Source organism: Geospiza fortis, unplaced genomic scaffold (assembly GCF_000277835.1).
Source record: "Geospiza fortis unplaced genomic scaffold, GeoFor_1.0 scaffold130, whole genome shotgun sequence".
Lineage (NCBI taxonomy): Eukaryota > Metazoa > Chordata > Aves > Passeriformes > Thraupidae > Geospiza > Geospiza fortis.
Genome location: NW_005054300.1, coordinates 11,916,412 through 11,932,609, shown reverse-complemented (window position 1 = coordinate 11,932,609; position 16,198 = coordinate 11,916,412). Strand labels below are relative to the sequence as shown.

Below are 16,198 nucleotides of genomic sequence, written 5' to 3'. Positions count from 1 at the left end.
GGAGATAGTGAGTCTCTAAATCCCTTTGTTTTGCTCCCATCCTGCAAATACTCATGCCAGAGGAAGGTCAGCATACATGTCTGGGTCATGGCCATGAGGTTCTGGTGCATTTCCCTCTCACCCATGGGACCAAAACGAGGTCAAGACTGCAAGAAACATAAGGGGAGAACTGGATTGTAAGGAAGGGATATATGATACAGAAAGGATAGGAAAAAAGATGCTATGACTCATGCCTGTTGTCTGTCTGGATCTTTCCTAAAAGGAGTGTTTTCAGTCTTAGCCGCTGTGTTAAGAGGAAAAGCTTGTTTGGGATTCTCAGCCAAAGACGTTAGCTGAGCTTTTCTGTGAGCTTGGCAGCCTTTCCATAGCTGTTCCCTATCTTCCACAAGCTCCCTGCAAGCTTCTTCCTTCAATGGAAGGGATCACATCCACCTTTTTTTAGTTTTCTTTCCTATTCTTTTGATTCCTCCCCTATAAAGTCAGTACTCTCCCTAGTTTTTTGCCTGACTTGGCTGAGTACTGAGAAACAATCTGACAAGTGCTAATGTAGCTCTTCTCACCCATGCTGCCGGTGGTAAAAGGCAGGGCGTGGTAGTGTGTTCTGTCCTTTAAGCACAGGACCTATTTTAATCACCCGAAGAGCTAACAGCCACAGCTGGCTTTTTTGATCCCTTTCTCCTACACAGCTTCTGCAGTGCATGCTTGCTGAGGAGCAGGCATTGCTCATGCTGGAGTTGGATAAAATCAAAGTTCATTGCAGCGGTGAACTCTGGCTGGATCCACAATGTGAGTTGCTGGGAGCCCAGCTATTGCTGCCAGGCCAGTCCAAAGCTGCATTCTGCCATTATGATGGTGGCTTCATATGTTCCCTGAAGGACTTAGGGCTTATGGTATGAAGTCAGAGGTCACAAGGTGTTTTGTGTCTGGGATACTGGCAAAGGCTGGAGAAGGGTGTTAGCAGCACAGATGCAGGCTGGACTCTGTGGTTGGAGTAGTTGTGGACAGCATTGTCTCCAACACAGCAGAGCAGCCATAGAAAACTTATGCATGTGGTCACAGATCTGCTTCTCTCCACACTTGCTCTCTCTCCTCTTACTTTTGCTTGGTTTTGTATTTCCTTTATTATTTTTTTTTGTTCATTTCTTTCTTTTTCTCTCCTGCTTTTGTCTCCTTCAAGTCTCCCAGCTCTGAGCTGCTCCATACTCCAACTCCTCCGCCTTTGCCTTTTGCGCGCCGTGCTTTGTCTCCAGAGGTGCAGGCGGTCACATCCGAGTGGATTGCTCTGACCGTGGGAGTGTCTCCCAGCACCACTCCTGCCATAACTCCTCCATTGCCTCCTCCGCCCGAAGCCTCCCTCTCTCACACTGACTATCTCTCGCCTTCTGCTGCAGCCAGCCCTTCCCCCACAGTCAGCCTCCACCATTCTCATCTCTCTGGCTCCTCGACTCCCAGGTCCATTAGGTCCCCATTGCCCTCTTCCTCATCCAGACCTCAATCCTCTGCCCGCAGTTTCTACCAGGCCACTCCACAAAATGAAGAAAAGTTTGTTGACTCCTCTTCTCCCAGCATGACTTACTCTAACTCATCTCGCTGGGCAGTGGAGAGCCCCGAAAGCATCCTCGCAGAGCAGCATGACACCACTGCCAGCCAAGCCTGGCCCCCAAAGACAGGAGAGGGCAGCAGCCACCCTGAGCAGAGCGCTCATGCTGTCCCCAAGATCTCTGTTGAGCGTTGCCTGAAACCGTCCCAACTAGACATGCGTGCGAGCCCAGAAAGGAGACCTGTGGGTTCCTCTGAGGACAACCAGTTGTGTCAGGAGTTAATGGCTATTGTTCAGGGAGGTAAAACAGACAAAAGAGACGTGAGGAAAGGTGATACAGGAAAGTTTCAAAGCGGGGAAAAGAAGGTACTTCTGCATGTGTGTGTGCTGCTCTGAATCGCTGATTTTTGTTTAACTGGTGGGTTGACGTTTGTGCTGCTCTGCTGGCAAAGCAGAGCCAGTGGCTGCCACATGTCATTTTGATGATCTTAAGATATTTTTTCAGGGGTCACCAGTGGCATTCACTTATAGCAGATCAAAACGTTTTGGAAGACGGCTCAAGAGCAGTGTAGAAAAAATTATTCTAGAATAGATAACACAGGACTGACACAATCAGTCGCATCTAATGAGGGGATTGTCCCAGACAGTGGCTATTACCAGACACGTCAGATGAAAGTAACACACAAGCCCACTGTGCAGAATACTGACATTTTCTTGCTAATCAGAGATTTTACAGTGTGCACTGAATCATTTTTGGGTATAGAATTTGTTGGTTTTTCCTAAAACCAAGGACCAAAAAGTATTTTAAACATAAGCCTGGCTTCTAGAATCACAAAAGGTGTCCCCTGTTGATCCTGGAGTCTATGGTTTAGTGAACTTTAGTCTGGGATGTGCATGACTAAGAGAGTTTTGATTGTTTTGTATGTATTGAGGAGAAGTTATTACCTTTGCATTTCTAAAATGATATGAAAGGCTTTAGCCACAAAAGAGAATTAGACCTACTGATGCTTTCCCCCAGGAGTTTTTAGTTATATGCAGCCATATGTTATAATTAGAGGAAACACAGAGGGAAGTCTCCAGTAGCTTCTACAATATATCTTCAGCCCTCAGTCTTTGTATAGGATATCTACTTTACTTTGTTGCCTTGGAGCACATTATGGGGTACAGCCAGCCCAATTACATTACAGTACCCCAAGGAGTGTAAGTTTGGAGAATTTGAAATCATAGAATTCTAAACACTGTCTTGGATGCACTGCAATAGCCTCCATGACATACCCCATCTAGCCAACATTAAATAATGAGAAACCAGGGTTTCCAAGATGACATGTTTCACACTGGGCAAACTTATGACAAATAATTTGATTTCTGCTTGAATCATAACCAGAAGTCTACTGAGAGCTGTGTTAATACTGTACTGTTTACCATCCAGATATATTTTAGTAGCATTTTTAGACTTAACCTGCATGTTTAAAACAGAGTGACGTGGTCAGTTCAGACAAACCAACTGGAAACTGCGCTTGTCCTTGCATGGAGTTACTGTTGCTGTGTGTTCTTCAAATTTACTGGATAGTAGATGCTCTTATCACTTGCAGTGGTTGTGATAAGAGAGTATGTGCCAAGCTGACCAATTTTTCTTTTCTTCAAAAGACTGCAGACTCAAAAGTTTTCTCTTCACCTGCTCCTCTCTCTTCCTCTACCCTCTCTTCCTCTACTGTCACAACACAGCCACCTCCCAGACTTACACGCAGAGTCAATAAGCCACAGGTAATCATCTTTGCTGATTACTCTTCCATTACTTACAGTCGTTTCCATGCCACGCCATTGTTTTGTCATATGCTTATTTAGCGACTCATTGATTACACAGATGAGATAATTTTCCCTTAAGTTAGAATTTTTATTAAAAAAAAGAAAAATTACTTCCAGGCTGTGCAGATGGGCAAGTATGGGCAAAATCTTCAAAAGCTGATGCAATTCTACATAGGTCAAACTTAGGTTTCTCCTTGTTTGTACCAGCTGAGGATCTGTTTATTGGTTCCTCCAAAAGATCAACTTGGCACTTACTTAGTTCTGACCTGTAGTTCCTACAGCTTGATTGCATTATAAGGCAGTGTTGGTGCCCTTCTTAGTAGGAATGGTGTAGCACAAGAAAATTTGGTTCAGGTATTGTTTAACCACCTGAGATCAGAATTCAAGGTGTGAGCATCTCAGAGCTGGGGATAAGACATACACAACATGGTATCCACAATGCCAGGGGCCTGCTCTGGTCTTCTCAGGTAGGATTCAGAGGTTCTCAACTCTATTGCTGAGAGCTACAAATGTTTTTGAAGAGGGATGCAGTAGGGTCTGTATAGCATGGCTCAGCCCCAGCACTGTGTCTGAGGTGCCCAGAATGTGGGAATGAGCAATGCTTATATCTGCTGGTGCCTCATCAGTCCTTCAAGGCAGCTTCCACAAGATGGCAATATTTGAAACAGAAAGTTCACAGTTAACAAAAACTGGAACACTGGACTGAGTTTGTAATGATGGGTATTGGGAAGCAGTCTTTAGCTTGATCAGTGAACCAGGCAAATTGGTCATACAGGATGAATGTGGGAAATAGTTGCCAATGTTACTTTCTTGATTAGATTAAGAGAGAGAGACAGCTTAAACCCTGAAATTTTCCTATTACCTTTACTCCTTTTCTTCCACTTGAAGCTTGTGCAACTTTTTGCTGAACAACCACCTCCTGCTTCCCTTTCACTTCCAACACCTGAGTCCAATAGAATACATATTCTGCTTCAAGTTAAAAATCCATAGAAGTTTCCTGTGTTGGCCTTTTTCCTGAGCTCTGATCTGCTGGGTCATGCTGGTTCTTGCACTGGATACATGTGATCCAAAAGAAAAGGAGCAAAGAACCACATGTAGACAAAGATGTTTCTCTCCAGTGATGATTAGCACACAGTTCTATTTTGGGTGTTCCACCTGGTTGTAATAAAATCCCATGGCCTTTCTTTGTAGTCAAAGTCAAGTCAATATTTATATTTTATATGCCTTGACAATCAAGTTAAAACTATGTGTGACATTAGCAGTAGTCTTGACCTCATTTTCAGCTGCGGGTCCACAGTTCTTTAGGGAGCAGGAGTGATATTTATATGTGCAAATGGCTTCTCATTATCTGTGTGATCCATACAGAGGCTGATGGTTTCAGCAGAACTTCAGGTAATACCCTGGAGGCTTTTCAAAAATCTGTACCTCTCAACTGATTTTAATCAAATGAGAAAATCACTTAGCAGACATGGAAATGAGACATTACATTTGGGTTTTCCTTCCATTAGTGTCCATCTCTGGTGTTCGAGGTACTTTATGATTTTGAATTTTAGTTTTCTTTCTCATTATAGATAACCTCTCCAGTTACAAAATTCTGACCCAGGGTTTTTTGCAGGTTTAAGACCCTTTGGTATAGGACTGGTGTAAGGACTCTGTTCTTACCTGCTACATTAAGTAAAAATATAAATTGCATTGGCTCTTTACACTGTTCTGAAGTTCCCTTTTGTTTGTTTTCCCAGTCCAAACTGAAAAGAAAAAATAATTACCTCACAGCATGTGAAGGTATTTCAAGTATAACTTACAGATAACTTGTCTCAATATTCTAGTAAAATATGTTATTAAGGAGTAACATAATCTATCAAATTAATTTATTTCAGGGAACCTGCAGGAATTTTCCATTATAATTCCTGTTCTACTCAGAGATGCTATTAGCACAGTGTCACAGTCAGCAGTGGCAGCAGCAAGTGTGTGAGCAGTGTGGTGGCTTTGGCCCTGGGGCTGGACTGTGGCTGTGGGGTGGGGAAGGCAGGACTGGCTGGACAAGGGTCCCCAAATCAGCGATGTGAGGGATGTTGGTGGGACCCAGCTGCTCCTTGGCACTTGTACACAGCCACTCCAGCAGGGTGGTAATTTCACCTGCTTTTGGCTGGTAGAGAGGGGAGCATATGAGGTGGATGTTCAGACCCCATGCTCTCCAGCACAGGCCAGCTTCCCCTTGCATGTTCCTTGCTTTGCACCGTGTTCAAGGTAGACTTATACCTCCTCCAGTGGCTTTCACTTACTCCGCAAATTCAGCACAGCAATGTTTCTGCTGAGTGCTTGCTGTCCAAGGCAGAGCTGCCCAGCCTGCAGCAGGCATTTGGTACCTGTTTTCCAAGGGAAATGCCTTTTTCTGCTGTAGACACAGCCTTCAACTTCTGATCCAGGGTCCAGGGAGTCTTTCCACTGATTATGGCAGCCTTCTGCTCCACTCTGCAGCCTTTTCAGTGTCCTTTGTGAGAGCTCTTCAGCCAACTTTCCATTCACTTTCACCAGAGCAGGGCTTGGTGTGTGCAGGGTTTTTCCCGTTGTTTCACCTGGGCTGGGGAGGCCTCCCTGGTCTTGGTTCTTCATTCGTGTGTGGGAGCATCAGTGCTGATATGTCCCCTTCTCTGAGGGAACACCAATTTGTCTGTCTGTCTTGTGTGTCTATTAGTCTGTTCTGTTTAGCTTTGTCTTTCCTTATGTAGTTCTTTAACTCCCACACGCAATGGATGGAAGACACAAACAAGAGCTGCAATGGGTAGTTGCACTGATGATGCTGAATTTCACTAGGAGCAGGGAGAGCACTGCTGAGCAGTCCCAGCATCTTTCTACCTAACATTTAAAAGCTGCCTTAGGGCTTTTCTAGGCTCTTAATGTAGAACCTTTTTCTGGTAATTTTACAAACTTGTGGCACTCTTTACATCCATGCCCAAACTCCATATGAGGTGGAAACACTGGCCAGCTGTGCTTTAGGACTAACTGTACTGCATATTTGTGTGCACAGTCTGTATAACTAGAGACCTCAGCACGTGTTTAAGTTTATTCACTTAGTCTTAACAAAGTAGATAGTGTGATTGAGCAGGTAGAAGTTGAGATGTCCTCACAGGTTCTGAATACTTGGTCACTTTTAGGGCCTTCAGCTTACCCTCAGCAGTTACAGGGCTGGCTCAGTGTTTTGTAGTAGTACCTGGACTATCTAAACCCCTGTTTGAAGAGCATTTTGACCTATAACACCTTTTTCTCCCTTTAATCTCATCCTTCCCTGAAAGAATACTGTAGGGTTTGGTTGGTGGATTAAAAAAAAAAAAGCTAAAAAGCCACATAGATCATGCTATGAGGGTCACTTGTTTACATTAGTGTGGTGATACATTTACAGCCCAAAATTATGGGATCTGATCTGGTCCATTTTTCATCCTGTTTAGCTAATGCTGCATAGTTGCTGACTGTGGGGTCTTTCACTACCTCACTGCAGGGCTCTGCTGCATCCCTGGGAGTTAGTGCTTTGGTGGGAGCTGCATGGATCACAGAGCAGAGGCCAGAGGAGATCACTTAGTCATGTGTCTTCTCAGGAACTGGAAGTTCCTGCTTGGCCTTTGCCCCTGCCCAGCTGCCTCATGGAAGTCCCCGTGAGGATCCTGCCAGGAAAGGAAATGTGACCTGGGTGCTAATGCTGCACCTCCTGGTAATACAAACCTGCACTGTGGAACATTCAGAGGCGGTGTCAATTTTTTAGCTTTCAAAAACTAATTTAATTCATAGATACTAATGCTTTTAGGAGGAAAAGCTGTGCAGGAAGGTCACAAGTAATCAGTGGGAAATGGACCATGTGGTCTTAGCTCATGGAGCAATTTCAGCAGTCAATTTATTGGTATGGAACAGAGAAGCACTTTCTTGAATTAAAAAAAAAAAATCTAAAAATATTCTTACAGCTGCCTCAGCCTGAAAATTGTTTTTTCCAGCTGCTTAACCACCTGAGTTAGCTCTGGTCTCATCAGATTTGATGCACTATATCCAGTTGGTCTGCACAATATTAAATTTGTTATTTTTTCATTTGCCTTTCAGGGCTGATGATAGGCAGGAGGGACTTCCAGAAATCCTGTGAGGATTTCAGGCTCCACAGTAAACGCTTTGAATGCAAATTCCACTGCAATTAGTAGATTGGATTTAAATTTAAATTTCTTTCTCTAGAAATATACATAGTAACAGAGCATTGTTTCATAGGGCAGTGATCCCAGATTCCAGCACCAGAGTAGAGCTGACTACAAAGGAGTTGCTGTGGGGGTGGGTTGGCCTACAATGGGTCACAGTCCTTGAGAAAAGAGATGCTTTGCTTTAATACAGTGATGGGCACAGCTCCAGAGGTCCACGATGTGGTTCAGTGGAGCTTTGAGAGGAATGAGCTCATCACCCTGCACTTCTCCAAAGTCTTCGAGCACACTTGGGCTGAAGGTGTCACAGACCTCTCTGCTGTCTGCTTCTGCTCTCTCTCAGAATGCCATGAAAAAGCAAGCTTTTTACTGGAGGGCACTGCTGAGTTGAATAAAGAGGAGGACAGAAAGCTTAAAATTGAGGCCATGAAATTTAGTTTGAAAATTGTGATAAATGATCACAGAGCATGGCCATGCTCTGTATCTCAACCCTCTTTGCCAAGCAGCCCTGCAGGCAGTACACCAGCTCAGACATTACATTTGCTCACAGGATGCACCTTGCTTTTGGTGGGTGTTTGAATATGCAAAAATGTGCAAAACCAGGCTGTGGATATCTGTATGGATTTTTCAGTGATCTTCCCCATAAAACCTCCAGCCTCAAACACTGATTTCCCTTTATGTGTCCTGGGACACATGGTCCCTGTGTAGAGTTGTGACTGTGGGGTGAGGCAGGGCAGAGTCCACTGGTGGTGGGTGGTGTTTGGAGCTGGGTTTTTCAGTCAAGGTCTCTTCTGACCTAACACTGTACCTTGTGGGAATCAATAAAACATTTCAGAGCCTTGCTTGGAACAGGATAGAGTGATTTTTTGGGGCTACACAGCCTTGGGCCTTCTGAGGACCTGAGCTGTTGGTTTTCTAAAAAAAGAAAGCAAGTTGCTGTTCTCTTCTGTGTCGTTGAGGACTTTTCTGAAAACAGCAACAGATGCCTTCCAGCATGCTTTTGGCCTTTCAATTTTGATGCTCCCAAGTATGTGTTCCTGTCTGTGTTCTTTTTGCCCTACAGGAATGCAGTATGATACTATTGTACCATTTCTGGCTGTAGCAGTGTCCATCACCTTCCACTCTGATTCCCTGCCCTACCTTCTGTTTTGCTTTCCCTTGCAGCATTGTGTGCTGCTGTTGTGTTACCGTAGCCTCAATGTCTCTTGTGTAAATTAAGGATCATGCTGTCCAAAACGTATGGTGTTGGGGTGGGGAGGGGAGGAGTTGTTCATTTCCTTTTGTTGTCTGCACTCCATTTACATTTTTTAAATTCTGACCAATATAACATCTGCTAAAATGTCTTCCTTATCATTTGCTTGGTGATCACACAGCCTTCCCACCATTCATTGAGAGCTGGACCAGATCTCACAGAGTCTGAAAAGAGCTATGTGGTAAGGCCCCTGTTTAACTCAGATGTGTAGTCCTAGACACTCTTCACCCAGACAGTAACACCTCAGTAAGAGATAAAATGCCAGCACTATTTTTAGTTGCAAAGTAGATACGTATTTATCTCTTTGCATATATTGCTTGTTTGTAACAGAAGAAAGGGAATTTAACAATTAGAAAAAACTGTCACAGCCAATGAAAAGTTGGGCTAGTTGTGCTGCCAGCCCCTGGGCATAAGTTAAACGAAGCCAAATGCATGAATGGAGCAGCCCAACCTCACCTTGCGTTCTTGAACTGACTTCATAGCATTTGGAATGGTGCCACTGCATAACTAATTGCAACCTCTTATGCTGCTTCTTTTAAAAATATGTGTAAATGTATTTGTTACAAATCTTCAAACTAAATGCCAAATTCTTCTGTATCTCGCCTGTTTTTCCATGCTTACATCTGGATCCCTTCTGCACTCCACTACCTGGATATTTACCTGGATCTACAACTCTTCTTTTGTTTTTGGTTTTTTTACTGGACTTATATGCTGCAACTGGAATGTCCCATCTCTTCTTATCTATATTTTCCCCTCCCTTCCCCCTGTTGACTGTCCTTTGGGTGTTCTTGGATGTCAATGCTGCCTACCACACAGGAAGCTGTTTGCAATGAAATCATAAACATTGCAGAAAAGTCTGTTCATTACTGCAGTACTATTTCTCAGCCTCTTGACTCTCGCCACAAGGTGACCTCTAATGACCATAAATCATCTCTCATCATTTCTCAGCAACCTCAAGCACAGCAGCAAGGAGCCAGCCCTGAGCGAAGTCAAACACCACGAGACATGTAAGTTCTTTTGGTTCCCATCTTTCCAGGGCCCATATTCTGACTGGTGGTGAAGATAGGGAGGTATGAGAGCTCTCAGTGTTTCAGAAAGTAAATTAGAATAATGTGAAAATGTCAACTTTGCTTTAAAGAACAAAAGTAGCCACATATCATCATAATGAGTTTCAGACTGTGCCCTTTCTGTCTGTATAGCACCTGAAACAATGACCTCAGTTGCCTGTATAGCACCTCAACAATGAGCCTGGACATGGCCTCCATTACAGAGGCTGTCTCAATGTCTTTGTATCTTGAAGCTGGCAACAAATTCATATCCACTGGCTATACCTGATCATATGATGTGGATCAATGTGTTCCACTCTGTTCTTGGCTTCTCATAGTGCAGTGAGGGTCCCAACACCGATGCCACTTGGTGCATTGCTGGCCAGTTCCACTGGTGCGTTTGTAGGTGAGAGACCGGGGTGAGATTTTCAAAGCTGTTTGGTGGAGCTGCCACTAAGCTTGGTGGGGCCTTACACTGATGGTTTTGAGAATAGCAGCCTGCACTGTGTGCTAGGGACTGATGCTCACAGCAGTTGGCTTGTGAAAGGAGCTTTTGCTTTTTGCAGAGCAGGAGCATCTCACATCAGCTCTATTTTCATGCTCCATAGGCAGGGGACCAAGCCTCTGCAAATTTGCCCAAAGATTGTTTCCATTCCATAAGGACCCTTTCTAGTGAATACAGAGTACCTGTGGTACAAATGACATCTCAGGGCAGGATTCAGCCTGGGTTTTTTATTCCACCATACCTCCTCAGCCATGATTTATCCATGTAGATAGAGTGCAGTAGAGTAGGCAATATCTTTTTCTAAAGTCTTTTGCTCTGCTATTTGGTTACTTATGGCTCTCTCTGCCTATGTTCCTGGGCAAGGAAACAGCTGTCTCCTTTAGCCCAAGAATGAGTGTATCCAGGTTTTGGCTTGCACTCAATAGGGTGTCTGCAACTGAACACTGTCTAGGTGCTACATGTTAGGAAGGCTCTGGTTGTTTGTGCAGACAACTACATGGCAGAAAGGGAGCAGAAGGTCTCCACATATCCCACATGGTGTAGGTATGGCACTTTTTACTACCATGAGCTTTTGACAACAGCAAGTTCAATGCAGGTGGCTTCCACCTCTCAAAAGGCAAACATAGGTCCAGACTGCATTCAGCAATATGTAATAGGAATTAGGGGAAGAGGAACATCTCCTCCTGAAGGGATGTCAAAGAAATTCAATGGCTAACATCTACTGTCTTTCTGGTTTTCAGAGTTAGCTACCAAGCCCTCTACAGCTACACTCCTCAGAATGATGATGAGCTGGAACTGAGGGACGGTGACATTGTTGATGTCATGGAGAAATGTGATGATGGCTGGTTTGTGGGTGAGTGTGACACTTGCCTGTGAGCAGAGCTTTTTGGGATGAGCAGTTTTGTAGAGTGTCTGGAAGTTGCTTTCATTTTTGGGGTCAAAATAGTGAAAAAAATTGACCTCAGTTTTTCCACAACTTCCTATATTTTCCCACCAAGAATATTAAAATTAGGCTGCAAGGTGGTGGAGCTTTGTTTTCCTTGCTAGGTCTCTAGTACTTCCTTTTTTATCTTAGTATCTCCATTCCTCTCTTCCTCTAGATCCTTCTTGTTTACACAGATGACAGAGCAACAGAGGGAACCAAGAAAAACGATTTCTGTAGCATTTCCAAAGCTGAGGGGAGCCATGACTAGTTACAGAAAGTGGCAAGTAGCGGGTGAAGACAACACATGGATAGGAGTTGCAGTCCCTGAAAATCCAGCCTCAAGTGTATGTTTAGCAAAATCCTTTACCTTCAAGGAGTGCAAGTCTGGACAGTGTTCTCTATCTCAGTGTTTCAAATCTAGGCTTGCCATCTCTTCTTAAGGGAGATTAGCTCATTTACACTGAGAGGAGTTTGGCTTCTAACCTATAGGCCCAGAAGCTTTCACCAGCACCTTATTAACTGTTAAAGGGGATGACCAAAGATGATTAGTAGTAGAACTAGTTGTGATCTGGTTTGTACCAAAAGACTCTTTGACTAGGGTTCCTATTTAGTATGAGGAATCAATGCCTGCAGGTAGAAGAGGTTGCCACCTGTACCTTTTTAAGTGTAGGTATGTCTCCATCTTACTATGTCTTCCTTGTGTTTTATTTTGCAACAGGTACATCCAGGAGAACAAGGCAATTTGGCACCTTCCCAGGCAACTACGTGAAGCTTCTGTACCTGTAAAGTAACAGTGATCCCACCATGACAAGGATGGTGGGAATCCTTTCCAGATGGTGTTTTTAAACAGTGAAGAAACAGACAATTTATGAATGTAATAGACAAGAGATGAGAAGTGTTAGGAGGATGTGGTTATGTGGTACACTATTGAGTTGAATGTGTAGCCCTGCTTCCATGGAGTCAGGGTGTGATTTGTTTGCTGAAGAAGAGACAGTTTCTAGTTTACAGTGCTGCCTTTGTGTATTCCTCTCCCTTCCCCAGTAAGAGTTTTGATGATAATCTTAATTTGTATGGAGTACTTACCTCTGAGAAGGCTTCAGGGAAGCACACGGTATAGGTTTTGTTTGTGTGTTGAGATAGGGTAGTGCTTTGGGGCAGTACTCAGCCCTGCAGCTGCTCACGTTGGTTGGCACAGGAGTTCAGGAGCAGGAGTTCAAGAAACAGGCTTGCTGCCCAGTTTCTGCCTTGCTGAAGACTCACTTTTCTCTGCCTTCCATCTCTATAGAAAACCTTTCCTTCATGTCATGCATCTTAAGACCCAGCAGAGGCAGAGGACAGCTGATACAATTGAATTGCAGAGCTCTGTGTGGAAAAGGAGTTTGGGATTGGTGGTTTAATCCAGAGAGGTCAGCCAAAGCATAATGCAAATGTGCAAAAATCCCAAACCCTTCAATAACATATTACTGATCTCTGCAGGGTTTTTTCTTTTGTGCAGGGGGTGTGTGTGTGAATGTATTGTGTGCAAAATTAGCTGAGTCCTGTTTTTTAAAGAGAAATCAGCCTAGCTTTGACATTTATCTGCACAAAGAATAGAACCAATAAACAGAACATCCGTGAGGGCAAATCCTGTTTATGAGTCCTACGGCTGTTCACTTTCTCTGCTCCTCTGCCCTGTCGCTGGCCCTAAAGGATCACACACCTTTTCCAGTGTATGCTTTGGGATGAAATGCTGGGAGTCCTTTCCCAGCCTTAAATCTTAGAGGCCCTGATAAATCTGAACAATGTATCACTGAGGGTGCCTTTTTTTTTCATATTGGTCACAGTGTTGATGGTAGGTCAAATAAATACATGCATTTTGGCTGCCTCTTAGTCATACAAAAAAGTCTAATCAATTTGGAAAGCTGTTCCCAGCAGTTATTACCAGTTACATAGATTTGTATTTCCGTGAGGGGAAAAAAAAAAACCAGAACCCATAGCTTGGCTGTGTGTTTGCCTGTAAATCCACTATGAGTACTCTTTTGATAGACTTTTTGTTATTAAGGAAAAGCATAAACAAAACCAGTTCTATCTGACTCTGCTTCCTACAATTGCCGTACAAATAGCAAAGGGTAGATTGCTATTTTGTCATAAGCCGTATTTAATAATATAAAATGCCTATTTTTATGCTGATGCTTTTATACAGATTTATTAAGAGTAAACTACAACTAACTGTTAGCACGACTTGCAATGTTTTGATAAACTAGCCATGCTCCTGGGTTTGAAATCAAGTAGGCTTGTCTTCCGTCTCAGTCAGCGGAAGAGAAGATTCTGTGTCTCAGAAGTTTGACTGTAAATATGTATATTTAACTTTGTACAGACAATGTACTTACCTTGTATAGAGAAATAATTTAAACACATTGAGTGAAGGGAGGGGAAAAAGGCAGTTGTGAAAGGTTGGGATTTTTTTCCACTTTAATTTAAGTGATGGAATTCCATGTATGTTCACATAAAGAGTTTTAGCACAAAATATTCATTATGAAAGGTTTCAGATATAATACAAAGCACCACTGTTTATTTTCTGCAGGAGGTATCTTGAATCCTGCATCTTATTTATGGGTTAGTTGTTCTGCTTTGGGTTTGCCCTCCAGTTATTTGCAACAATGTTTAGGCCTGTTGGTAAGATTGGATAACACCAAATAAATCTATCCAGCAAAGTAACATGTTGATATTGATTGTATATAACATACTCATTTAAAAGTTAATTTTCTGTTCCTGCTCTTGCCAGTTTAAGTTAAACACAAACACACACACACACACGCAACACACATATCCACACAAACTGCAACTTCTTTTTGTGTTGATTTTTTGTTTCTTATTGCAGTGGATTACTATTTGGCAATTAATAAATGGAATTATTGAATTACTACTGTGTTCCTTGTACAAATTATTAATAAAATCTACTCTGGTTGTTCATGTAGCAATGCACTTTTGTATTAGTGCCCCGCTGTGGCTTTGTATCCATACTGACGTGTGGGTGTCTGCCATGGGCTTCACCACTGTCCTGCACCTGAGGATCCTGCTTGTGATTTGGCTTGAGCTCATCAGTCCTTCCTGAGCTGGAGGCTGGCTGTGACTTTTGCTTAAAGAAACCAAGGTGTAAAGGCAGAGGAGAAGCTGTTTTACACACAGATCTCACCATACATGGTGTCAGGGTACAGTTACTGTGGCGTGCACGCAGATCTGGGAGGTCAGGAGTACACACACGTCTCTCCACGGGTTTACAAAGGGTCTTTGTGACCTCAGATGAAAAGACCACCCAGGTTAAGTCAGGCAAGAAACTCAAAATGCCAGCCTGTGGGGGAAGGGATGTCAGTTGGTGTTGGGCTTACATGACTTTTTAACCCTGACTTAGGTCAAAAGCTTTAAGACACTGCTGTCTGGTAGCTGCACCCTGACAGGGCAGGTATGGCTACAGCATTAACTCATGGGGTTTGTAGGTCTGTGGTGATTGTGTCCTGTCTCCCTGCAGCAATACACCTAGCTGGGACTTTCTGGGCGATCTTTGTGTAAGGGAACAGTCCCTGAAGGAGTAGAGTGAGGGAAGGCCTTTGCAGGACTGTGCTCACCCTAAAGACTGATATTTCACAAGGAGTTTTAACTTTTTGGAGACCTCCATCTCAGACTAAGCCAAAATTGCGCAACAGATTCAAACCCTGTGATGATGCGACTGGATGGCCAGGCAGACAGATAAACATCATGGCTGCACTCACAATGCTTTTAGGAAGTCAAACTGTAAACAAGTTGATCCTAAAACCAAACTACCGTGACAGCAAAAGCCTCAGGCTACTTTACATGTGTTTAGAAAGCACACAGACACAAGCCCTTTTTTGTTTCACAGGTCTCTTTATATAAAAGCCAAAGGGCAGCCTGACCATGGCTTTACTGACAAGCACTGCTCACCTGTGCTTTACAGCAGCCTGGACAGGGAGGGGAGAAACTCATCTGTGACTGCTGAACGTTGGTATTTACTCACTCTCTAACCTAATCTAAGGTAAGGAAGCTAGAGGTGCTAGTGACTTCAGAAGCTGGGCAGGCAGAGAGGGGAAGGTGACCCAGCAGTGTGCGACAGCCCTCTGGAGCTCCTGCAGACTGCTGTGGCAAAGCAGTCACTTTCTTCACTGTCACGAGTGCCACACCAGTGATGTAGTGGAAGAACTACTTCTCTCTGCTAGGGATGAAATTAATAGTCTGGACACAAGGACTCTGGAAAGAAATAACCTGTGAAAAGACAAGGTAATGCAGGAAAAAGGGCACAACCACAAAAGGAGATTGCAGAAGTGAGGGTGTGCCTTGTGATGGGATCAGTTGTGGCCATGTCTTGTAGGACCAGTACCTGGGTGACCTGCATCATTCCCACTTGCTGCCTGCTCCGTGCTCCCCAGCTGTGGCTGAATCCCAGCTTCAGCTACAGCTCGCTGATGTGCTTATGGGTGAGCTGTATTCATTAACTAAATGAGCAGCAATGCTTGCACTCTAGTTGTAAATGCCAATGCTGTTGCTGTGACCAACCTTTCCCACTTGTCCACCATCAGATTACTGAGGGCTTAATATGCAACTGAAACAACTATTTTTCCTAAATCACAGATAAGAAGGTTGGCTGAAAAACCTGTATAGAAGAATTCCTTTTATTGGTGGCACCGTGCTTAAGGGGCTAGAGATAAAGAAAACGCTGTTTAAATCAGTGAACCTGGGATAAATTAGCAGAGAGGTAACACCCTTCCCAGGCTCCACCTCGCTCATCCCATCCTGGCGGGGAAACGGCAGGCAGGGCAGCTTAATTCCATCGCCCCCATTAGGTTTCAGAGTTAGCATTGCTCAAGGCTGGAGAGTATTTGCCTGGGAGATGTCGCACCGGGACACTCACTCCTGCGTGCGGCTGCCTGCCGGAGGCTTGTCCTGCCTGCCAGCAGGGA

The 16,198-nt window shown here is 43.9% G+C and overlaps 1 protein-coding gene across 50 annotated transcripts in view; it reads left to right on the top strand.

Annotated features, from left to right (window-relative positions):
* Nucleotides 1-14,149, top strand: part of SORBS1 (sorbin and SH3 domain containing 1) — a 121,523-nt gene extending 107,374 nt beyond the window's left edge. For 48 of the 50 annotated variants that reach the window (XM_031063203.1, XM_031063252.1, XM_031063191.1 and 45 more), the window contains 4 exons: nt 8,892-8,951; nt 9,719-9,777; nt 11,062-11,174; nt 11,965-14,149. In XM_031063203.1, the coding sequence (XP_030919063.1) occupies nt 8,892-8,951; nt 9,719-9,777; nt 11,062-11,174; nt 11,965-12,032 (300 nt within the window). In that variant the 3' untranslated portion in view covers nt 12,033-14,149. Of the gene's footprint in view, nt 1-1,177; nt 1,907-3,187; nt 3,305-8,891; nt 8,952-9,718; nt 9,778-11,061; nt 11,175-11,964 lie in introns of all 50 variants that reach the window. The other 2 variants (XM_031063064.1, XM_031063284.1) reach the window with 1 other exon arrangement.
* The last annotated feature ends 2,049 nt before the right edge of the window (nt 14,150-16,198 follow it).